This window comes from Marmota marmota, unplaced genomic scaffold (assembly GCF_001458135.2).
Source record: "Marmota marmota marmota unplaced genomic scaffold, marMar, whole genome shotgun sequence".
Lineage (NCBI taxonomy): Eukaryota > Metazoa > Chordata > Mammalia > Rodentia > Sciuridae > Marmota > Marmota marmota.
Genome location: NW_026000026.1, coordinates 4,448,582 through 4,472,430, shown reverse-complemented (window position 1 = coordinate 4,472,430; position 23,849 = coordinate 4,448,582). Strand labels below are relative to the sequence as shown.

Genomic DNA, 23,849 nt, shown 5'->3' with positions numbered 1-23,849 from the left:
CGGTCAATTTTCGGGTCAAAGTCCGCGGGCCTCGAAGGTCGTAGTCCGGGAGCCAGCGACCAGGTGATCTGGGTGTGGACGGCCAGGTTTCCCGGCCCCCGGGGACCCCGGCTCTAGGCGGGATGCCTGAGCAAGCGGCGCTAGGACCCCCGAGTAGAGCCTCGGGAAGGGAGTCGGGGGAAATGCCTTACATGGTTCCCCGACTGTCACCATCTAAGTTGGTGGCCCAAAATAGCTCCGGGCGCCGTCTGTCCTGCCACATGGCCCCGAGATGGCTGCTGCCTCCAATCCTGTGGAGTTGGGTGCCTCCTGGGGACCCGCGCGCCCAGAGCCCCCTCCCACCCGCTTCCACCGGGTGCACGGAGCCAACATCCGCGTGGACCCCTCGGGGACGCGGGCCACGCGCGTGGAGAGCTTCGCCCATGGTGTGTGCTTCAGTCGCGAGCCGCTGGTCCCCGGCCAGGTATTCCTAGTCGAGATCGAGGAGAAAGAGCTGGGCTGGTGCGGCCATCTGCGCCTCGGCCTGACCGCGCTGGACCCCGCCAGTCTGGCCGCCGTGCCCGAATTTTCGCTGCCGGACCTGGTCAACCTTGGCCACACCTGGGTCTTCGCCATCACGCGCCACCACAACCGCGTGCCCCGGAACGGCCAACCGGAGGCAGAGGCAGAGGCCACGGCCCCGCGCCGCCCCCCGGCCCTGCTGGCGGAACCATATCTGTGCATTGAGCAGTTCCGAATACCCCGGGACCGCCTCGTGGGCCGCAGCCGGCCGGGGCTCTACAGCCACCTCTTGGACCAGCTCTATGAGCTGAACGTGTTGCCTCCCACCGCGCGCCGCAGCCGCCTGGGCGTTCTCTTCTGCCCGCACCCGGATGGCACCGCAGACATGCACATCGTCATCAACGGGGAGGACATGGGCCCCAGTGCCCGGGGGCTGCCCGCTGCCCAGCCCCTCTATGCAGTGGTGGACGTATTTGCCTCCACCAAGAGCGTGCGTCTGGTTCAACTCGAGTATGGCTGTAGGTATCCCACTCCTGGGCAGCGACCTCTCCTGGCCCAGTGTAGACACAGACACCTGCTAGAACCCGTGGGCCACAGTTTCCTAGACCTTGGTCTCTCCAGCGTTAGTTTAGAAGAGGGAAACCTGGAGGGCTGAAATCTGTAATCTCGCTTCTGGAGGCTGAGGCAGTAGTACCACAAGTTCAAGTCCAGACTATCTCTAAATAAATAATTTTTAAAAAAGGGCTGGAGATGTAGTTCAGTGGTGAAGAGTCCCTTTAATTCCCAGTGAGACGAAACAGCAGCAAGAGCATCAAAAACAGGAAGAATCCAGCTTGGAATTGCACCTCTGTTTGTAGTTTTGCACCAGTCACTCCCAATCATTGGAGGGTCTCCTTGCCCATGCCTATCCCAGGTGATTGATTAAGGTGCCTTGTAGGTCCCTTTTAGTTCTTACAATATTTTCAATATATTTTTTAATATGTATTTTTTAGTTGTAGTTGGACACAATACCCTCATTTTTTATTTATATGTGGTGCTGAGGATCGAACCCAGGGCTTTGCAAATGCTAGGCAAGTGCTCTACTGCTGAGCCACAACCCCAGCCCCAGTGTTTTCGGTATTAACCTAGAAAAAAATGCTGATAGATTTAGGGGGGGTCTATCCGTTTAGAAGCATAGAGGCATCATAGACCTCAAACTGAGCTTTTTAATTCTGAGATCCAGTTCCACTTCCTTACAGCCCTATCAAACATTTTATTTATACCTCAGATCCCATCTCATGGATTCAGGGAACTAGAACCTGCACTGGGAACTGTGGTTGTATGAGCAAATCAGACACTACCCTGCCCACAGAAGCTGCTAACTGAAGGGGGAAGAGCTTTGTGCTGTGCTGTTATAAAAGCAGGGTTACATCATTGAAGGTCTTCAGGAAGTGGTTTTTTTATTATAATTTTTTGATACTGGGGATTGAACCCAGGGGTGCTTAAGCACTGAGACACATCCCCAGCCCATTTTATTTTTCATTTTGAGACAGGACCTTGCTAAATTGCTTAAGGCTTGCTAAATTGCTGAGGCTGGCTTCAAACTTGCAATCCTCCTGTCTCAGCCTCCCAAATCACTGGGATTACAGGCGTTGGCCACCATGCCAGGCAGGAAGTAGTGTTTATTTCAGCTATATGATCAGCTCTGTGAAGCAAGCTGAGCCTGACAGCAGAAGGGAGTTACCCAAGCTGATGGCAGAATGAGAACCAACGAAAACCTAGGTTTTTTTGGGCCTGGCCTCAGACCCGCCCTTCAGTTTCCTGTGCCTTTGACCGCCTTCTTTCCACAGTGCCATCGCTGCAGACTCTGTGCCGCCTAGTGATCCAGAGGAGTGTGGTGCACCGGCTGGCCATTGATGGACTTCATCTGCCCAAAGGGCTTAAGGATTTCTGCAAGTATGAGTGAAGGTCTGCAGCCACCCAGAGGGCCCACAGGAGCACTCCTGGCCTTCAGACCCTGTCTGAAGCTGGTAACACTGCTGCCAACCAGGACTAGAAATAAACAGCTGATGCTGACATTCTGATCATTGGAGGGTCTCCTTGCCCCTGCAGTGTGTAGAGGCACTTCTAGAATCACTACAAATCAGCAGGTCAGAGCAAGAGAGAACATTTTCGATGCCATCTAGACAAGGGCTTGTTTAATTGGGATACTTAAGGAGTACTGATGCCCCACACTCCCCGGAAACTTTCCTTTGATGGTGCAGGCCTGGCCACTGTATATTGAAAAAGCCCTCCAGGAGATAGAAGGGACAGCCAGGTGGAGAAACACTTCCTTAGAACAGGTTTCAGGTTTGGTGCATATTATAATTGCTTGAGGAACTTAAAGATACCAATATTGGTCTGGCTCTGGGATTATGACTTAATTGGTTTGGGATGAGTTGGGCATCACAGTTTCTCAAAGTGTCCCAAGAGATTCTAATGTGCAGCCTGGTCTGAGATCCAGTGCCCTACACCAACTATTTCATTTTGCAGAAGGATAACTGAGACCCCGAGATGAGAATGCATTTGTTCAAGGTCAAATAGAAAATGATTGAAGAGCATCCTTGTCTGGCACTACAGGACACAAAACCCTGGACTCTACTTGTATCTCGGATTATTTGGCTCCATACAGATAGATGGTCCCACCTCATCCTCATAACATCTGGTGGGGGTAGTCATCACTCCCATTTTACAGATGAGGACATTAAGGAACAAAACTGTCCAGGTGACTTGCCCAAGGTGAAGGCAAGAACCTAGAACACCCTGGAATTGGTACAGGGCTCTTTTAATCCCATCCCATTGTTATACATGGGTTCTAGAATGAACAAGTCAATGCTGTGAGATGGGTTCCAGGTGTAAAGGGGAGGGACTATGAGGTGACATTCTAGAAGGATAGGGTAGGACAGGAGGCATATGACTATTCCCTCACAAACAGGGCCTTTGGGGCAGCCATGTCCTACTTCATGTCTCCCCAGACTCATCCAGGTCTTCTACCTTCTAACCAAGGTGAGAGGGGTCTAATGGAACTGGAGGAGGCAAAGCAGCTTCACATGGGAGTTTCCTCCTGGTTCCACGGAGGGGGAGGTTCTGCTGGGCATTTGGGGGCTGACCTTGGAGTCAACTCTTGGAAGAAAAGCCATTCCAAAAGTCCTTGCCAATTACTAACTACCACTTGCTCGCTTAGTCATTCAGCAAACACTGCTCCATCATTTGCTCAGTGTTGGGAAGTGGGGATATGGATGTGAGTAACACTTAAGGCCTAACCTCTAAACAGTCCTCTTGAGCTGGTTTTAATTGCTCCTGCTCCTAAGCCCTGCCCCTCAGGGCCTCTTCTTCAGAGACCAAGAATAACATTCCATCTCATTCCTGTCTCTGCAGGTGGGGCTGCTTCTCCGGGTTCGTCCCTTGGCCTCTATAGTCCTACAGAGCCAGTGGTGGTGGCCTCTGGTGGATTAGGCCCACTGAACCAGAAAGCCGAGCAGGTGGTACCTGCTGCCCAGACCTGGGGCCCCACCCTGGCAGTGCCTGAAGCCAGGGTCTGCTCTGGGGGTGCTAGCTGGGAGATACCACGGAGAAAGGAGTGCAGCCGATACTGCCACAAATTCCCCAACGTGAGGCAACCAGAGAGCTTGGGCTGGGAGAATGGCTGCTCCAGAAGCAGAGCTCCCCACCTGAGTGGCCCCAGCAGGCCTGGGCCCCTGCTGCTGTGTGGGCTGTCACCAGGGGTTCTGCCAGTGCCCTCTGAGGCAGTGGGGAAGGAGGCCGGCTCCCAGCCTGACATCTGCATCCTTACCCTGGCTATGATGATCGCCGGCATCCCCACCGTGCCTGTCCCAGGCCTGCGGGAAGAGGACCTGATCCGGGCAGCTCAAGCTTTCATGATGGCCCATCCAGAGCCTGAGGGAGCTGTGGAGGGAACGCGGTGGGAGCAAGTGCATGCCCACACAGCCTCTGGGCAGATGTCCCTAATGAGATCCAGGAGGGGCCAGCCTCCTGGCTCCTGCTTGTAGCTGGATGAAATAGCACCAGACACATAGGGTGGCTTCTCTGTATGGTTTTTGGGTAGACAGGGTTGGGGGGGTGTATGGCAGGGGTAGGCTGGGCCACTGACAAATTCTAGTTCTTCATTAGGGTCCAGACCCCAAGAAGTTTCTCTTGCTGCCACTAACACAAGAGGTAGATCTTATCAGATAGATAAAACTGAAATTACCTACATAGGTGATCCTGTTTTGACAGTGGAGGCTCCTATATTGAATACTTGATCAAAATTTCTTTTTTTTTTTCTTCTCAGTAGTAGGGAATATCTCCCTATATTGCCCAGGCTGGCACTGAACTTGCTATCCTCCTGTCTCAGCTTCCTGAGTAGCTGGGATTACAGGTGTGTAACACCACACCCAGCTTGATCAAAGTTTCTTGTGAAGTCCTAGCAAGGTGAAATTTCCTCTTGCCTTAAATTTTCTAGCCTCCTGAAGGAAGAAAGGAAGGAAACTGAACACCTGGTTGAGCACCATGAAGCATCTGGATGAGTAGAATTCCCTCTTTTTTAATCTGACCAACCCTGTGAAGATGCCCATTTTTACAAATTGAGTTTAAAGAGTTGACTTATCCTGAGTCTTCACAGCTAGTAAAAGATGAACTATGCCTTAAAAATAAGTCAGGGATGAGCCGAAGCTGTGGTATATGTCTGTAATCCCAGCTACTCGGAGGCTGAGGCAACTTAGTGAGACCCTGTCTCAAAAAACAAAAAAAAAAAAACAAAAACAAAAAAAACAAATTTAAAAGGACTGAGAATGTAGCTTAGTGGTAGAGCAACCTTGGGTTCAATCCACAGTATTGCCAAGGAAAAAAACATCTGGATTCACGTGTAGTATCATCTTCCAACTCTAAATTCTATTTCTTCCACAATATATCCCAAACTGCCAGGTATAAAACAAAAAACTAGAAAAATATTGGAATTTGCAACATTTACCTTTATTTATTGATCCCAAGATGGAGCCAGGAGAAAAAATATTGGGAACCTGGCTCAGTCACTTCCCTGAGCAGCTTCCTCTGTGGGAAGCTCCCGGGCCAGCTCAATCATGGGGTGTGCGTCAGGTGAGTGATCTCATGACTGGGGCAGCTGTTACCAAGCCCTGGTCCTCAAACTTAGCACCCATGTCTTGTCTTGGACCAGGAGTCGCCTGTTTTTGTAAGATCTTTGAGCTAAGAATTGTTTCCACTTTATGAAAAGGCTGTCAAAACAAAACCAAGAATATACAACAGCCACTGAACATGAGCATCTAAGTCTAAAATATTTACTCTTGGGCCCTTTACAGAAAAGATGCTGACTCCTGTCTTAAGGAGCCATTCTTAAAAGACACCTTCTAGGTAGCAGACTATGGCAGAGTAGAAGACTCTTGTCCTTATTGTGGAAGGAGTGATCGTGGACGGACAACAGCATGAGTGTACGTAGGGGGAGTATGTGAGTGTACACATGGGGCATCAGGAGTGATCAGAGCTGCACCTGCTCGTAGGGGCCAATCCAGCTGTCAGCTAGCTCCCGCAGGGTGCTGTACCGCCGCTCAAACTCCTCCTTGCTGCAGTGCTGCAAGAGCTGACCCACCTCCTCGGTTAGAAGAGTCACTGCCAGGTGCTTATCCAGGGTCTCACTCCACGTGCTGCTCAGGATGCTGTCTAGACTGGTGGCACAGCTTGCTGTCCACTGAGCTGGCAGCATGTCTGGCTGGAGCACCTGGCGGCGGGCACTGAGCATAGCCAGGATGTGGCGGCAGGGCAGGTGGAAGGCCTGGTTGAAGTAGCAGCTGCAGCTGGCAGGGGGCTGAGGCTGCACCTTGTGGGTATCCTCCAGGATCTGTATGTTCATCTTTTCTGCGCCACAGCCGATGAGGTGCATGGATTTCTGGACCACAGCAAGTTCACCCAGGCAGAGCTGGGCTGCTGGCCCTGTGCAGATGGCATTGAGGGAGTGCTGAATGCGAGCTTCTACCAACTGCTCTGTTTTGGGGCTGTCGGGGCTGGCATCTGAGGGGCTATGATTGTTCTGGGGACTCAGGCCCAGGTTGAAGCTTGCCTTGTCTCCTGGGTTTTGCTGCATATACCGGAACAGAGAGGCCATGCCTTGTTTCTCGGATGGGGTGGTGCCAAAGAACTGACTGAGGATGCGGGTGGTGACCTCCAGGCTCTGGAAATAGCGCCTGCTCTCAGCTCGGCTCCTCCAGCGGTGTGCCAGCCAGATGCGGTCGTTGAGCAGCCAGTGTGAGTGGAGCTCGGGCAGCCGGGCTGGGGGGACACAGTTGCTCAGGAGTGTATACAACCTTCTCAGGTTGCCTGCTGTGGCTGAGCACATGGTGCTCTGCAGGGAGGTCAGGAGCACCCTCTCCATAGGCCGTTCAAGGGACAGCTGATAGAACTTGCCCTGGAGGAATTTGCAAATGTGAAAGGCTGAGAACAAGACCTCAGCTGTAGGGAACTCCATGGCTAGGGTGGGCAGGGGGAGGAAGTGGGGATCTACCAGGATGGTACAGACTCTCTCCCATGCTGGGTTAAACTTCTTGAACACCTGCAACATCTGGGCGAGGCCCTCAGCATCCTCCTTGGCAGGGATGGCAAAGTAGACTGCCCGAGCTAGAGGACCCTCCAGCTGCACTCGAGGTCCATCCACCAGGAAGGTGTACAACACCTTGCCTCTTGGGTTATAGGTCCGATGGATAAATAAGATCTCAGGGAAATGGGAAAAAACATCTTGCATGAAACAGCTCTGGTAGTTGAAGCTATCTAGCTGTGGAGCCCTGCTAACCTGGTGCAGCAGCACAGGTGGGCTTGAGTCCTTAATCAGAAGCCCATTCAGCATCGTTAGGGCCATGGGGAAGATGGGAAATGTCTAAACGCCCAGGTCAAAATACTTTCTCTGCAGGTTCAAGCTTCCGTAACTCAAGGCTTGAGGCTTAACTGTAGTTTCCAGATCTTGTTCCAAAGATGTGCCTATGGAAAGGAGCAGAGGTATAAGGAGACAGTAGGGACTTGGCTCTTCAATTATTCATCTAGGTTATATTGACTGAAAACGTACTATGTGTCATCACTATAAGTAAACAAATAGGGATATATCAGATAATGAGGGTTACAAACACCCTAAAACTAAGTAACAGGTTGGAGAATGAATCCAGGAAGGTGGACACTTTAAGGCGGTTGGGAAAGGTTTCTTTGGGGGTAAGGAAGATGACACTGGAGATGAGACCTCAACAAGAAGCTAGCCACAGAAAGACACATGGTTCCAGGGGATGTAAATAGGTGTGAAAGCCAAAGCTGCCTATAGTCTTTGGGTTTTTTTTTTTTTTAATTTATTTTATAGCATTCTAAATACTTGTATAGCCTTTATGTTTGCAAAGTACTACTTGGCATCCATTCTTTCTTTTGGTCCTGGTACATATAAAAGTAAGTGGCTCAGACTTGCTGGGGCAAGTCAGTGATCACCTTTGAGACTCAATCCCTTCCACCATCAAATGGGATTAACAATGGTGCTTAGTTTCTCCTGCTTCTACACAGGCAAGGCTTGTTATTCAAACACTTCTAAACTGGGCACGATGGAAACACCTGTAACTCCAGCTACCTGGAAGGTTGAAGCTGGAGTATCACAAGTTCAAGGCCAGCCTGGGCAATTCAATGAGACCCTGTCTCAAAACCCAAAAAGGGCTGGGGGTGTAATCAGTGGTAGAACACTTGCCTGGCATGGGCGAGACCCTAGGCTCAATCCCCAGTACTGCAACAAGAAAAGTAACCTCTGGTTGGTCCCCAAATGGGTTTTCACCCCCATTTTACAGATGAGAAACCGAGGTTCAAAGTTTTTAAGTGATCTGCCCTCCATTACTGTCAGTAGATGGAAGCCATGTCTTTGGCCCAAGATTCTGACGATTTCCCACAAGGTTCAAAAACCCGGAACTGAGAGGGAATGCGGGCTTTGACCTCTCACCTCTGACCCAGGTGGGAGATGGGGATGTCTGACGTTGGCTTTCAGAATCCAGCAGAGCTGAAGTCAGCCTCCCACTCTTCGGGAGCTGTGCGACGGCCGCCGTGGCGACCAAGTGCTTCACACCTCCACTCCCCCAGAGAGCACTCTCCTACCACCTGGCTCGGTCGCCATTTCCCCCAGTTGACCTGCCTGATTGACCTCTAGGCGCGCCAACCACAGCGCCAGCTTCGCAATGACTCAGGCCAATGACCTGAGGAACTTGGCTTTCGGTCTTTGATACCACGGACCAATCGCAGACCCGAAATTGAGGGCGGGCCCTGTTACCAGGGTTACGAGGGGCTCGACTGGCAGAAACCAATGAAAGTCTAAAGGAGTGTGCTCACCTCCGAGCCCCGGGGCTGAACTCTGGAGCCTCCCTTCAGGCTAGACACCAGGCAGGGCACCTTATTAGGGGAACTTCCCTCAAAGGCCAAAAATAAAAATGAAAATAAAGAGCTGTGCTTTACAGAAATCCTGTGCGTGTGTGTGTGTGTGTGTGTGTGTGTGTGTACACCCTCCCTTACAGAGAAACTGAAGCCCTGTTCTCCAATTCTGCCTCTTCCTTAGGGGTCAGGAACTTCCCCACTGGCATTGTCCAGCCCAATTCCTTCCAGAATTTTCACAACAGATACAGAATGGCCTTGTGACTTAAGGTCCCAGAGAACTAATGCAAGCGCTGATAGACTTCCATCTTTATCTGCAGTTCCCCTGAAGACAATCTTGGAAAGATGAATGACTACCAGGCTTTAGACAACGAAGACCACCAACTAGCAACACCAAGTCAGTGTTGATTCTTATCACCGCATCAAAAATGTTTATAGAGACCTAGAGAGGAAATCCTGGACCAGAACAGGCCAACAGACTAATTTTTAAGACGAGTTAAGCGGGTCAATGAAATTAGGGACTTGCTCATGTCCCTAATTAAGTTGCTGGCAATCTAGGATTCAGATTTCTTTCAGTCTATTTGGCGTCCTCCTACAAGAATATAAGGCAACCTGAAATCAATGCTGAAATTGGTAGGAAAAGGGCAAAGTAAATGGTGGCTTGCTAACTGTGAATTTATAGTAGTAGTAGGTTCTATTTGGCTCCACAACCCCATTAGACAATACTCAATTTCCTTTATAATTAACAAATCCATCTGGAGCTGGAATGTAGCTCAGTAGCAGAGAGGCTTGCATTCAATCCCAGCAATAAGAACTAAAAAATAAACCCACCCCGGAGTGCCCAATTCCTAACAGTAGGGTCAGGAGTCCTGCTGAGCAATTGGTCTTTCTTTGCCTAATCAAGCGGAACACATTTCCCCTGGTAATTTTTTATTTTTTTAAAAAACAACTTTATTTAATATGAATAAAAATAGGTACAAATAACAGATTCTTCATAAAGAGCAGCAACAAACAAGATTCACTCTCCTTCTCTTTGTTCCTGAAAACAGGCCCCTTTTACCAGGCCCATTTTGTCTCATCCTGTCTTCGGGTAGGGGTTCATCTCTGTAGGGAGAAGACTTCTCTCAGGGGTTGGGGAAAAAAGAGGTAACCTTTCACTATGGAGATAACTTTGGCTTTGAACAATGAATGCAGTGCCCATGGAATGCCAAAGGGGAGGGCTGAAAAGGGGCAGATTCACAGTGGGGTCCCTCTCCTATATATATAATTTTTTTTTTTTAAATAATCTTTCAATCCCTACCAAGGAAGACATTGGTCAAAACACTGACCCCTATCATGACCTGCCCAGTCCGAACTCGCAAACTTCCTAGGAGAGGGGTTTGGTCCAATTGTGCCAGTGCAAGTGATTCAATCCTGAATTGTGGCTTCAGCAGGAGGGAGTCCCTCTCCTTCTTCATGTTTTCCCCAGAGGAAAGGGAGGCAGCCTACGTCCCTGAAGTCTCCTGGCTGCTGAATGGACTCAGGAGGCTGACAGGGGACAGCCCAGATGTCCACAATCTTGCGCAGGGTAGAACAGCGCTCCTCCAGCTCTGGGCCCTCGGTCTGCATTAGCAAGTTTGCCAGCTCTCTGCTTAGGTCCTGAATCATATTGTTCCGACCTTGCTTTTCAGGCTGGTCTGTGTGTGGGATCACACCACGGTCCTGGAGCTCCCCATTGGGCCCCAGGAGGTGCTGATACTTCTTCTGCCACCGTCTGCACACCATGGCTTCACCCACAGGTTGCTGGCTGGTATGCAGCAGCGCCAAAATGTGCCGGCAAGGCAGGTGGTACCATCGCTGAAAGGAACAGCTGCAGCTACAACCATCTTTGCTAACTTGGTGAGAGTCCTCTAGCAGCTGAACATCCACCGAGGGTCCGGCCATGCCCACCAGATGGGTGGAATTCTGCACCACCTCCCACTCTTTGTTGCACAACTTATAGGCCAGTTCAGAGCCACTTTGGTTTAAGGTGTCTAGCATGTCACCCAGGGAGGGCTGCTGCTGCAACTGAACTTGCTGCGAGTCTGGCTTCGTCTCTTCCACAGAGAGCCCATTAAGGCTCCCTCCACAGATTCCAAAAGGCTTCTTGGCCTTTGGTGGCATGCTTGGAGGCCGAGTTCTCTTTAACTTGGGAGGAGCTGTGGGTAAATTCTTCAAGCCCTTAGTATTGAAGAAGTCTATGTAATCCACAAAGCGGAGGATGCAGTCCAGCAGGGACTGCTGTTCCCGAAAGAGGCTTGACACCTTGCTGGTGACTATGTCTAGGCTGTCCATGTAGGTATTACACGCATGCAGGCCCTTCCTTACGTGCATGTACCACAGCAGTTCACAGGAGAACCAGTGGGCCTGTAGGAAGCTGAAGAGATCCTCGTCTAGCAGAGTTTGGGACATCTGACAAAGATTTTTAAGGCTGGCTTCAGAAGTGACAAACACAGCCTCCCGCAGGGCTTCCTTCATGAGTCTTTTAAAGGATGGATTTGCTGAACTACGATGTAACTTCTTCTCCAAGAGCCGGGTTGTGTGGTAGATGGAAAGAAGGATGCGGGCAGCAGGGAAGATCTCCTGCAGAATGGGCCGGTGAGGGAATGAAGGGTCCACAAAGACCACCTTGACCTTGGGCCAATCAGAGTTAAACTCTGTGAAGATGCTCAGCATCTTGGCGACAGAGGTGGCTGTCTCAGTCTTGAGCACAGCAAAGTGGACCACTCGACCTTCTCGTTCCTTGTTCTCCACCAAGAAAGCGTAGAGGATGTGGCCCTGGGTATTCTCCACCCGGTGCAGCAAGAGATTCTCTGGGAATCGGATGAACAGGTCACTCATCTTGCTGCTCTGGAAGCTCAGCCGGTCCAAGTCTCGGCTGGTGCCCACACTGAAGGAAGCCATGGAACCCTTATCTACCTTAAGAAAGTTTTTCATCACTTTTGCTATCTTAGCCAGATCAGAAGGAGTGATGCCTTCCTGCTCTGGTTTTGAGGGCACTTGTACATCATTTAGACAAAACGATGGTTCTACTGGGGACTTCTCAGCTTTATCAAGGTCCTTCTTGAATGTGGGCAGCACAGGCTGGAGTTTCTGCAGACACAGTGTCCTTTGAGATTTGCAAACGGTGTCTCCTCCAGGAATAGCGGTTTTGGAATCAACGTGTACGTGGTGGGTGTTAAGTTCACTGATAAATAGTCTATCTAGTCTCTCGTTGTACCTCAGGAGCAAATATGCTGGGCACATGTCCGCCTCCCGTGTTCTCTTCCTGTTTGACTGGGTCCGAATACAGACAAATTTCACCTGCACATATCTAGGGAAGGTAGAGGTGACAATGAGAAAGGTGCTGACCACCCCCTCTCTCTTATATGATTAAGGCCCAGTAGGGATTTACATAGGCTAATGCTTCCTAGAGACTACAACGTAGTGTGGAATGGAAAGAATCATCTGGGTGCAGTGGTGCAAGCCTATAATCCCAGTGGCTTGGGAGGCTGAGGCAGGAGGATCGCAAGTTCAAAGCCAGCCTCAGCAACTGAGCGAGGACCTAAGCAACTTAGTGAGACCCTCCCTCTTAATAAAATATAAAAAAGGGCTGGGGATGTGGCTCAGTAGTTAAGTGCCCCTGGGTTCAATCCCTGGTACCAAGAAAGAAAAAAAAAAAAAAGATTTACATGAACTCTCTAGTCCCAAAGTATTTAGCTCTTTCTTTAAGACCCTCCTCAACTATAATTCCTCCACAGCAGTTCTAAGCCCCAACTCCTTTAATTCTCTTTCTGTTGCCATTTGTGATGACTGTCAACAGTTCAATCTGAGGCAGGATACAAGGGAAAGAAGACAAGCAGCAGCAGGATGCCTGGCTGATTGCTCTCTGTTTAGAGTGTCCCCCTTGTTCCTGTTGTTGTCTTTTTTTTTTTTTTCGGTGGGTGGGTGGGTAAGCTACTGCCTTCTTCTCTAGAAAGTAAGGATAAAAGTAAGGTTCAAAAGAAACTAGACTAGATCAGGGTTATCAACTGAGCTCTTCAGAGCCCTCAGGGGATAGGGTATCTCTGGGTCCCCTCAAACAAGGAACATCCCTGCTCATCTTTCATTTCAAGAAAAATATCCACACCCTAATTTGCCTGTGTGTGTGGGAGTGTGAGACAGGAACTGAATCCAGGGCCTCACGCACGGTAAGCATGCACTCCACTGCCGAACTACACCCCAGCCCTCTAAGAAAGTTTGATAACCACTGAGTTAGATGAGCTTTAGGGTTCCCTCCCCTTTTGATACTGGGGATTTAACCCAGGGGCACTTTGTCACTGAGCTACATCCACAGCCCTCTTTAGCTCCCAAATCTCTGGAATCACAGGCTTGTGCCACTGTGCCCAGCTCTTTAGGATCTCTTCTAGCTTTGGCATTTTAGGCTGAAAGTGATGATTCAAAGGAGAATGGCTATTAAACTGAATATCTGGTCCGGTGAGGGAATGAAGGGTCTCTCTCCCTTTCAGTACTAGGGATTGAACCCAGGGCCTTGCACACGCCAGGTAAGCTCTGTACCACTGAACCATATATCCCTGGCCTATTTTTTCTTTTGAGACAAGATCTTGCTAAATTGTTGAGATAGGCCTTGAACTTAAGATCTTCCTGCCTCAGCCTCCTGAGTAACTGGGATTTCAGACATGTGTCACTGTGCCTGGTCCTTCCTCTTTTTCTATTCCCATTCAACCCATGCTTCAGGATCCAACCAGATCCTACCTTGTTGGTGAAGCCTTTGTGGGTGCCATCAAGCCACAGTAATTGCCCAGTTCTGAATTTATAGCATGTATTCTAAAAGCTTGGCAGATTCTGTGTGTGGAAGTATGCCTAATAGTGAGACAAGGGGGACAGTGGAGGCCAACAGCCTAGATTTGAATACCAGTTCTGCCACTCAGAAGCTGTTTAACCTGAGCAAGTCATTTCATGTCTCTGGGTAATTTGTTCATGGTATAGTGAGATAATCTCAGCTAGGCGAGGTAGTACACACCTGTAATCCCAGTTACCCAAAAGCCTGAGGCAGGAGGACTGCAAATTCAAGGCCAGCCTAGGCATCTTAGTGAGACCCTGTATCACAATAAAAAATTTAAAATAGGTCTGGGGTTGTAGCTCAGTGGTAGAGTACTTGCCTCATACATGTGAGGCACTGGGTTCAATCCTCAACACCATGTAAAAATACAATAAATAAAATAAAGGCATTATATCCATTAACAACTAAAAAAATATTAAAAAAAAAAATTAAAAAGAGGAGGGGAGAGGTCTGGGGAGATAACTAGGTGTTTTTGCTTTAGCCTAACATGTGCAAAGGCTTGGGTTCAATCCCCAATACTGCAAGTAAGTAAGTAAATAAATAAATAAATGATCATCTCATTAGGGTTATCATTAAGATTAAATGAGCCACAGGTAAAATATTTAGCCCAGAGCCTGCTTCAGACTTTTATTTGTTAATAAAAGCTAGCTGCTGCTGCTGCTATAATCATAGCTCCTGTGCCTACAACATTCTGTGGGATGTTTGTATAGTACCTTTCCAACTGGATGGGGATGTCTTCAAGTATCAGGATCAAGTTATGTATTCACACCACCTACCACAATGCTATTCCTTCTGCAGATATGATGAATGATTCATGGACCACCAGTGTGTGGGATGGGTTACACCCCTGCCTCCCCAGGGAGGGACCCAGCCTAAAAGCCAGAGGAGGGGAAAAAAAAATCTCAGCGGCTGACATCATGGAACCACCTAGAAGCCCCACCTACACATTTCCAAACACTCAAATCCAGCTGGTCCTGTTTGCCCACCCTCAGAGGGCAAGTTAGGAAAACAGGATATGTCAGTCCTGTGAGCACAGGGTGGAGGGGCCTGGGGCTGAGAACATCTGCATGTGGTGTGCACTGTGCAGGGGTGGCGCCATCTAGATCTGGGCCAGGAGGCTGGGTCAGTCCAGCACAATGGCAAGGCCGGTGAGAGGCGGGTGCTGTGTGGCCTAGGCCCACCTCACTAGTCTTGTTTTCCACCCTCTCCAACCTTGTTTTTCTGTCTTAGACAAATTGCCCACGATTTCTTGTGTTCATGGTGAGGCATTTCACTTCCGGGGCTTTACTCATATTTGTAAATTTGTCTGAAGTTACCTTCTACTTTAAAAAAAAAAATTTTTTTTTAGTTGTATTTGGACACAGTATTTTTATTTGGTGCTGAGGATGGAACGCAGGGCCTCCCATGTCGAGGCAAGCGCTCTACCACTGAGCCACAACCCCAGCCTGACCTTCTGCTTCTTCATCTCAAAGCTTACTGTTTTTTAGGACTTTGAGAGACCATAATCTTTTATAAGAGGCCTTTTATCAAGCACTTAAATTGGGCTTTACCCTTCTGCTGGCTCAACATCTTGGACTACTCTAGCTCATCAAGTTATATTGACTGGCCTGGGCGCGTACCTCGGTGGTAGAGTGCTTGCATAGTATGTGTGAGGCCCTGGGTTCCACCCCAGCATTGCAAAAAAACAAAAACATCATATTGACATTATGTGAGCTAACCCCCCAAAAGATACTGGTGACTACCAATCATAAAGCTCTTTCCCTCATTCTCTTGCTAATATCCAATGTGTTTTCTTCTCTCTCTTCTTTTTAAATGCTGATGAACAAACCAGGACCTCACACATCACACAAGCGCTCTGCCAGTCCCACCCCCACTTTTTTGAAATGATCTTGTTAAATTGCCAAGGCTGGTCTCAAACATGTGATCCTCCTGCTTCAGCCTCCCAAGTTGTTGGAATTATAGGCATGCACCACCATACCTGGCTTGTTAATAAATCTTCTCCTTCCATTGCTACATTTACTGAGGATTTGTTATACACCAGGCTATATTAAGTCCTTCATCTGTATTATTACTATTATTACTAGGAAAGGGGTTCTATTACCATCTACATTTTACAGAGGGAGAAACAGGCTTAGGAGGTTCTCAAGATGAGAATTTAGAATTTAATCCTCCAACTAAGACCTGAACATCTGACTTGACTAAGTGTGCTTGTGTACAGTCTGACTAGTTAACCATTATACTGCCTGTTTCCTTCAAAAAATATTTCTCCTTTCTCTGAATTTCTTTTTTTACCCTTCTCTTCCTGACCCTCACCATACTGGCTAGGTTCAATAACTTCCTTGAAGATCTCTAAATAGGGCTGGGGATATAGCTCGGTTGTTAGAGTGCTTGCCTAGCATGCACAAGGCCCTGGGTTCAATCCCAAGCACCAAAAAACAAACAAACAAACCCCCCCCCCAAAAAAAAAAAAAAAAAACCAACAAAGATCTCTAAACATACTGTCCTCACTGGCATCATGAATTTCAAACTTAATTCATATTAGATCGAACTTGTTTATATCTAAGTGCATACAACCAAGGTCTGGAAGGAGTTAGTTGGTTTCAACTCCTTTCTGTCCACTCTTTAGGAGTTTATATTCTCTACTGTACTGACTCCAGGGTGCAGGGAGCCATTGTGCCCCCAGTGTCTGGCACTGCGCCTGGTACATAGTAAATGCTCTATAACCATAGCGAATAAATGCTTAATAAGTGATTGTGAGGCATAGTAAGCTCCTCCTATAAGACAAATAGTATTTTGGGAAGACCACTGGGGTAGAGTTCTGTCAGAGGCTTGGCTCCTAGTCTTAGCACAAGTAGTTACTGTTACTAACTATAGTTTTGGACAGACTCTTTAATTTCCAACATTTACTGAGTTCTACTATGCACCAAACTTGGTATGAGTTATTCTAAAGGTTACAGAGACAAATTAGAGAGTCTCTCCTCTCAAAGTCTAGTGAGAGGAAAGATTATTACACAAGTGGCCAGTCAAGTTAAAAATAACTGAATGGGTAGGTCTGGGGGAACAACTCGGTCATGGAGTGCCTGCCTAGCACGCATGAGGTTGTTTTTGATCCCTAGCATAGTGGGAAAAAAAGTGAATGGCAAGTAGACATTACATAATACAAGCAATATACATATAACTGAATAAAGAGTGATTTACTCTGATTATAGGGTTGATACATATTAGCTAAGGCTTTTCATTTATTTTACATAAGATAAATATCCCTGTATATAAATAGCACCTTGAAGAATAAATAGGTTTTATTTTTGGGCAGGGGAGAGTGCAAGGGTACTGGGCATTGATTCCAGGGGTACTCTACCAGTAAGCCATATCCCCAGCCTTTTTAAAATTTTTTTAAATTTTGAGACATGGTCCTGTGAAGTCATGATCCTTCTCCCTCAATTTTTGGAGTCACTAAGATTATAGGCATGTGCCACCATGACCAACTGAACAGGATTTTTACAGGTAGAAAATAAGTAAAGCCATTTTAGATAATGTAAGGAGTTAAGAATAAGACTTTGGGATAAAAATATGTTGAAGATTCTTTTTTTTTCTTTTGTGATAATGGGGGTACCCTATCATTAACCTGCATCCCCAACCCTTTTTGAAACTTTTTGAGACAGGGCATTGGCTAAATTGCCCAGGCTGGCTTTGAACTTGTGATCCTTTTGTCCTAGCCTTGAGTTGCTAGAATTTTTTTTTTTTTCCTTCCCAGACAGATTCTTACAATGTTGTCAAGGCTGGCCTCAAACTCCTGAGCTCAAGTGATCCTCCTGTCTCAGGTTCCTGAGCACCTGGGACTACAGGTGAACACTACCATGCCTGGTTTAAGATGTGAGTTTAATTCCATTGTCATCTATGTAACCTTGGATTCCTTATCTATAAATGTGGAAGTAAAAATGATGATAGTAGAAAACTGGTCTAAGAATACAATTGGCCTTCCATATCCCTGGATTCTATATCCTCAGATTTAATTTACCATGGATTGGAAATACTGGGGAAAATTTTTTTTATTTCTTCTGGGCATGGAGGATTGCAAGTTTAAGGCCAGCCTCAGCAATTAGGTGAGGCCCTAAGCAACCAAGTGAGACCCTGTCTCAAAATTTAAAAAAATAGATAAAAAGGGCTGGGGATATATGCTTCAGTGGCAAAGCACCTTTGGGTTCAATCCCAGTACCCTCCTCCCCACCACAAAATTTCATTTATATTGAACATATATAGGTCCCTCCTTTTTCATTATTCCCTAACAATATAGTATCACAACTATTTATGTTGTGTAAGGTATAATAAGTAATCTAGAGATGACTTAAAGTATATAGAAGGATGTGTGTAGGTGATATGCAAATATTAGGCCATTTTATATAAAGGACTTAACCATCCAGTGATTTTGATATACAATGGAGGGGTCCTGGAACCAATCTCCCTCAGGAACTGAGGGACAACTGTGATAAGTACCTGATCCAAGAACAATTAGCGCTACTTAAAATGAATTCAGTTAAAAGCTGTAATAGGAACTGTTGGTTGCCAACCCAACATCCTTTTGTTCCCTTTCCTTACTAACAAAGAACCAATTTTGTTCAGAGTGCCATTCCCCCTCCCACTCATAGCTACTTCTTTGAGGTTAGTCTAAGCCAATTAAGGTAATCCCATTAGGAATGGGCATGGATACTGGCCTGATTCTAGACAAAGGAGCATGATACAAAATCTGCAAGCAAGAAACCAAAGACTTCCCAGGCATGTGTCTTCTGCATTTGTGTCATGTGGGGAGCCATCTTGAGGGCAAGCTAAGACTTGAAGATGGTAGAACAGAAAGATGTAAGCAAGTACCCTGGGCGATGAAAAATCACTTTTAGATCTGGGCCTACTTGTATATTAATTGCAGCCCAAAACACCCAGAAATATTTCATAGTGATTAATGGAAACAAACATTTGAGGAGAACTTAACTAAAATTATAAAGTTAGTACTATATTTAATAAAAGGTTATAATGTTAGTTATATGCCAATTCTTAGAATATCAAAGAACAATTAAATCATTAACTGTCACCCCTCCCAGTACAATTTGCCCAAACACTGATGCTTCGTTTCCTGTCTCATTTTCACAACATACAAAGGTGAGTTTTATCAAGTTTCCCAATGGCTGAATTTAATTCTTTGCAATGCCAACGTGCTTTTCAAGTTCCTATCATCTTATGTCCTTGTTGATTTCCCTTTTCCATTTGTTAAATGGTATTGAGGCCGAAAATTTGCTTTCATTACTTTCAGGACTTCACCTAGTCCTGCAACTCCTGGGAGATGGCACCATTCCAGTTCACATGGTTTTATTTACGTTATTAATATCCTGATGTTTACATCTATTCATCAGCCAGATATTAAAAACACTGATTGAGCTGGGGCTATAGCTCAGAGGCAGAGCACTTGCCTCACATGTGAGGCACTGGGTTCGATCCTCAGCACTACATAAAAATAAACAAACAAAGACAGTGTGTCCATCTACAACTAAAAACACAAAAACAAATACCCCCCCCCCCCCGTCCCCAAAACCCAGATGTGGTGCACATGCCTGTAATCCTAGAGACTAAAGAGGTTGAGGCAGGAGAATCACAAGTTCCAGGTCAGCTTCAGTAATTTATCAAGGCCTTAACAACTTAGTAAGACCCTGTCTTAAAATAAAAAAAACAAAAAGGGTTGGGGATGTAGCTCAGTGGTAGAGCATTCGTGGGTTTAATCCCCAGTATACCTCCCCAACAAACCATCCCTCTCCCCCCAGAAAAATCCACAATGCTGATAGGACTGGCAGGGATAAACAATCGGAAATAATTACTAAATAGTGAATTATAAGTAATTAATTTATTGGCAAATTTCTGTGTTATGCCCTTTTCTTTCCTATACAGCTTTGTGACTATTAATGAAAACTGTAACCTCAGCACAGTGGTGCATACCTGTAATCCCAACTACTTTGAGAAGCTGTGAGGCAGGAGGACATCAAGTTTGAGGCCAATCTGGGCAACTTAGTGAGACCCTGTCCAAAACAAAGAAAACTCTGGCTGGGGTTGTGGTTCAGCAGTAGAGTGCTTGCCTAGCACAAGCGAGGCCCACATAAAAATAAATAAATAAAATATAGATGATATTGTGTCCATCTAAAAATATATATATTAAAAAAGAAAAAATGAAAAAGAAACTCTGATAACCAGAATCTAGTTCAAAGTGTGTGGTAAAGATTAATAAGACAATGCCTGTAACGTTCCTAATAGAAAACCTGTGTTTTCTATATGTGCCAGAAAGTGCTAAAAACGGAAGCTATTAAACTGAATGCAGTGGAGAGAAATCAGAGTACTTCCTGGACCCTGAGGACCATCACCCCCAGAAAGTCATAAAAAGGAAAACACACTGTTATGGTTTGGACGCAAGGTGTCCCACAAAGGCTCATGTGAAACAATGCAAGAAGGTTCAGAGGAGAAATGATGGGGTGGCGAGAGCCTTAACCTAATTAGTGATTAATCATCTGATGGACTCAACTGAGTGATGACTAAAGCCAGATGGGGTGTGGGGAGGGGGTGGTGCACTGGGGCGTGCCTTGGGGTATATATTTGTATTTGGCCAGTGAAGGCTCTCTCTGCTTGTCCTGCCTCACCTCGAGCCCTGAGGAATGGAGCCAGCCCTCTATGGACTAAAACCTCTGAAACCGTGAGCCCTCAAATAAACTTTTCCTTTTAGCATTGTTCTGGTCAGATCATTTAGTCACAGCAGTAAAAAAGCTGACTAAAACACACACCAGCCAAAAAATATGAAAGGATAAACTACATATAAAGTCACAGACTTCCCAGTTGAAAGGGATCTTAGAGAAAAATAAAAACAGAGGCCACAGTTTAGATATAAAGGTGATATTTTGAAATATATACTTGGTCTTTGTCCTGTTTCCTGGCATTTAACTCCTAAAACACTTGGGATTCTCCAAAGTGATGTGTGTTCATGTATGCTAATGAGCTGACCACTGAAGGCTGGCAACTGGCTGGGGACTGGTCACTGAAAACCTAAAGCAGATTAGAGCCAGGCTGGTGTAGGCTTGCATCTGTGATTCCAGAGGCTGATACAGGAGGGCTGCAAATTCAACACAAGCCTGGGCAACTGAGCAAGACCCTGTTTCAAAATAAAAAATAAAAAGGAACAGGGATTTAGCTTAGTGGTAAAGGGCCCCTGGGTTCAACCCCCAGTACTGGGGGAAAAAAATTAAAGGAATCAGTTATGGACAAAACAACTTAAATACCTCTACTTGCTGTAAAAAAGAATGTTAATGTGTAACAGTCAATTAAGAAAAAGGTCAAAATACTTCCATAAACTGCAGAGTGCTGCTAGAGGGGTTATCTCACTAGGGTGGACTTTGAAGTCTCTGTTTCAAATTGTTCTTTTCCACAATAAACTTTGTAAGAATTTTCTAATTTTATCCCATTTTTATTTTTATTTTTTGGGTACCAGGGATTGAATTCAGGAGCACCCAACCACTGAACCACATCCCCAGCCCTATTCTGTATTTTATTAGAGACACGGTCTCACTGAGTTGCTTAGCGCCTCACTAAATTGCTGAGGTTGGCTTCACTTGAGATCCTCCAGTCTCGGCCTCCGTTCTGCCTCCCAAACTGCTGGGATTACAGGAGTGTGCCACCACGCCCGGCATGATTTTATTTTTTTACTGGAACTTTTTGTCATTTAGTGCTAATTCCTGTGGTACTTTTTCAGTGTGTGTGTGTGGGGGTACTGGGGGGGGGGTACAACCCAGGAGTGCTTTACCAGTGAGATACATCCCAGTTCTTTTTATTTCTTAACTCCGACAGGGTCTCACTAAATTGCTGAGGTTATAGGTGTGAGTCACAATGCCTGGTGTCATTTCTTTAACTCTCTTTAAAGTACCTACCACTTTCTATCATGCACTTTAGATAAGGCTGCAGCAAATATTACTGAACACTGTTTCAGCTAACATAGGCATTTTCTTTTTCTTTCTTTTTTTTTTTTTTTGCGGGGGTGGGGTGGGGTACCAGGGATTGAACTCAGGGCATTTGGCCACTGAGTCACATCCCCAGTCTTATTTTGTATTTTATTTAGAGGCAGGGTCTCACAGAGTTGCTTAGCGCTTTGCTGTTGCTGAGACTGGCTTTGAACTCACGATCCTCCTGTTTTAGCCTCCTGAGTTGCTGGGATTAGAGGCGTGCGCCACCTTGGCCAGCAAATACAGGCATTTTCTTATTTAATCCTCACCAAATTCTCATTTTATAAAGGATGAAACTGTCACAGAGGTTAAAAGTCTTGTCTAATGTCAAGGGCAAAAGCTATTTCTCTGACTCTGGAGTTCTCACTTTTAACCATTATGCCAGTTTTTCCAGAACTTGAATGAATACAAAAACTACCTGGACATCTTCCATAGCCATCCATGTAACATTTACACTATTATTTTCAAACAGTTTTCTTTAAATCAGCTTACTTCCTTTACTGTTTCTCAAGGAACTTATACTGACATAAACATTTACTGTTGAAATCATCACCCTAGTCACTCAGTAATATGCATATTTAGCTATGGAAACATCTGCTAAATTACCTCCTAAAAATGTTTCCACCATCTGCCCTCCAGTCTCTGAAAGCAGCACTTATTCCCAAACATCCAGGTATTTCTCAAAAAGCCCCAAACACACATCACAAAGAGTGTACATGATTCAAGAATATCCTTTGACTCACCCAACCCAAAACAGAAAAATATAAATAATACAGCCCTACCAGCAGTTGACTTGTCCCTGCCAATGCTGCTCAGGGGTTAGGGTGAGGGCTAGTTCAATCTCTGCCTTCAAGGGCAGATCTCAAAATCTACTCATCTTTGTTCCTCAGCTCAGTGCTAGGTCATTGGTAAACACCCTCTTCCTACAAATTTGTTGAAGGAATAAATGGATAAGCAACATTGGAAAGTTACTGGAAATCGCCAGGTGTGATGGTACATGCCCTGCCTGAGGCAGAAGGGTAGCAAGTTCAAGGCCAGCCTCAGCAATTTAGTGAGGTCCTAAGTAACCAAGACCCTGACTCAAAAAATAAAAAAGGGCTGGAGATATAGCTCAGTGGTAAAGCAACCCTGGGAAGGGAGAGAGGGAGGAAGGGAAAGAAGGTAGGTAGGTATTCAGTCGAACACCTAAGGCTTTCTTACAGTTTCTTGATATCTTCCCCCTTTTCCTGGGGACTTTTCCTCATTTCTGTTCCTTCCCATTCTTTTGGCTTTGACTGTACCAAATTCAGATTCCCCTGGCTTACATTCAGATAGCTCTGGGGATAATAATGCTTTTGTCACAGATTCACTTATTATTTTCCTCTTCAGGGTCTTGACTCTCTTTTTATTTATTTATTTTGGTATTGGGGATTGAACCCAGGTACATTTTACCACTGAGCTACATTCCCCAACCCTTTTTACATTTTTTTATTGAGACAGGATTTTGCTAGGTTGCCAAGATTGACCTGGAACTTGTAATCTTCCTGCCTTAGCCTCCTAAATGGCTAGGACTACAGGCATGTGCCATCATCACACCTGGGTTGTGTTCTGCTCTGCTCTTGACTGTATCAATCCATTCCTTCTCCATTTTTCAAGCATGTGCAACTCAGAGAAACAACCCTCAAAAAGTAGAAGAAAGAGCTAGAAACTATTTTATCTCTTAACATTTGACTTTTCTTGGCTGTGTCTCATCAGCAAAATAACAATAATGCTATTTATGGGACATTTTTAATGTGCTATGCCCTGTTGTAAGCACTTTCAAGAAATTAATTTGTTTAATGGGAATAACAAAACTTGCCCCCAACAAGATTATTCAGAGGACCACATCAGATAATGAAGCTGCACTTGCACGTGCTTTATAAACCATCTCTGCATAATGTCAGAGATAACAGTGTCTTTTTCTGACCAATAGCTTGCACTGGGCTGGACATGGTGGGCACACTTGTAATCCCAGGGACTTGGGAGGCTAAGAAAGGAAGAACGTAAATTAGAGACCAGTCTCAGCAACTCAGTAAGACCCTGTCTCAAAAAAAAAAAAAATG

At 46.1% G+C, this 23,849-nt stretch overlaps 4 protein-coding genes across 9 annotated transcripts in view; 2 read left to right on the top strand and 2 right to left on the bottom strand.

Annotated features, from left to right (window-relative positions):
• The first annotated feature begins 124 nt into the window (after positions 1-124).
• On the top strand, positions 125-2,567 carry Neurl2 (neuralized E3 ubiquitin protein ligase 2). The gene is made up of 2 exons (XM_015478949.2): positions 125-1,019; positions 2,331-2,567. The coding sequence occupies exons 1-2, from the start codon at positions 272-274 to the stop codon at positions 2,444-2,446; spliced, it is 864 nt and encodes a 287-aa protein (XP_015334435.1). The 5' UTR covers positions 125-271; the 3' UTR covers positions 2,447-2,567.
• Positions 2,568-2,713: 146 nt separating this feature from the next.
• Spata25 (spermatogenesis associated 25) lies at positions 2,714-4,553 on the top strand. The gene is made up of 2 exons (XM_015478962.2): positions 2,714-3,525; positions 3,898-4,553. The coding sequence occupies exons 1-2, from the start codon at positions 3,471-3,473 to the stop codon at positions 4,527-4,529; spliced, it is 687 nt and encodes a 228-aa protein (XP_015334448.1). The 5' UTR covers positions 2,714-3,470; the 3' UTR covers positions 4,530-4,553.
• A 915-nt stretch (positions 4,554-5,468) lies between these two features.
• The window catches only part of Zswim1 (zinc finger SWIM-type containing 1), a 43,566-nt gene continuing 25,185 nt past the window's right edge, over positions 5,469-23,849 (bottom strand). For 3 of the 4 annotated variants that reach the window (XM_048810749.1, XM_048810748.1, XM_048810747.1), the window contains exon 2: positions 5,469-7,500. In XM_048810749.1, coding sequence (XP_048666706.1) covers positions 6,011-7,381 — 1,371 coding nt within the window. In that variant the 5' untranslated portion in view covers positions 7,382-7,500 and the 3' untranslated portion in view covers positions 5,469-6,010. Of the gene's footprint in view, positions 7,501-8,485; positions 9,013-23,849 lie in introns of those variants that run through there. The other variant, XM_015478933.2, reaches the window with a different exon arrangement.
• Zswim3 (zinc finger SWIM-type containing 3) overlaps positions 10,135-23,849 on the bottom strand; it is a 19,295-nt gene continuing 5,580 nt past the window's right edge. The window contains exons 2-3 of one of the 3 annotated variants that reach the window (XM_048810744.1): positions 14,461-14,619; positions 10,135-12,238 (exon numbers count right to left, since the gene is read on the bottom strand). In XM_048810744.1, coding sequence (XP_048666701.1) covers positions 10,315-12,171 — 1,857 coding nt within the window. In that variant the 5' untranslated portion in view covers positions 12,172-12,238; positions 14,461-14,619 and the 3' untranslated portion in view covers positions 10,135-10,314. The remainder of the gene's footprint in view (positions 12,239-14,460; positions 14,620-23,849) is intronic. The other 2 variants (XM_048810745.1, XM_015478925.2) reach the window with 2 other exon arrangements.

Coding starts and splice junctions, on each gene's coding strand:
- Neurl2 (XM_015478949.2), top strand. CDS start 272: ATGGCTGCTGCCTCCAATCCTGTGGAGTTGGGTGCCTCCTGGGGACCC. Junction 1,020..2,330: donor GGTTCAACTCGAGTATGGCT/GTAGGTATCCCA, acceptor TTCTTTCCACAG/TGCCATCGCTGCAGACTCTG.
- Spata25 (XM_015478962.2), top strand. CDS start 3,471: ATGTCCTACTTCATGTCTCCCCAGACTCATCCAGGTCTTCTACCTTCT. Junction 3,526..3,897: donor TCTTCTACCTTCTAACCAAG/GTGAGAGGGGTC, acceptor CTGTCTCTGCAG/GTGGGGCTGCTTCTCCGGGT.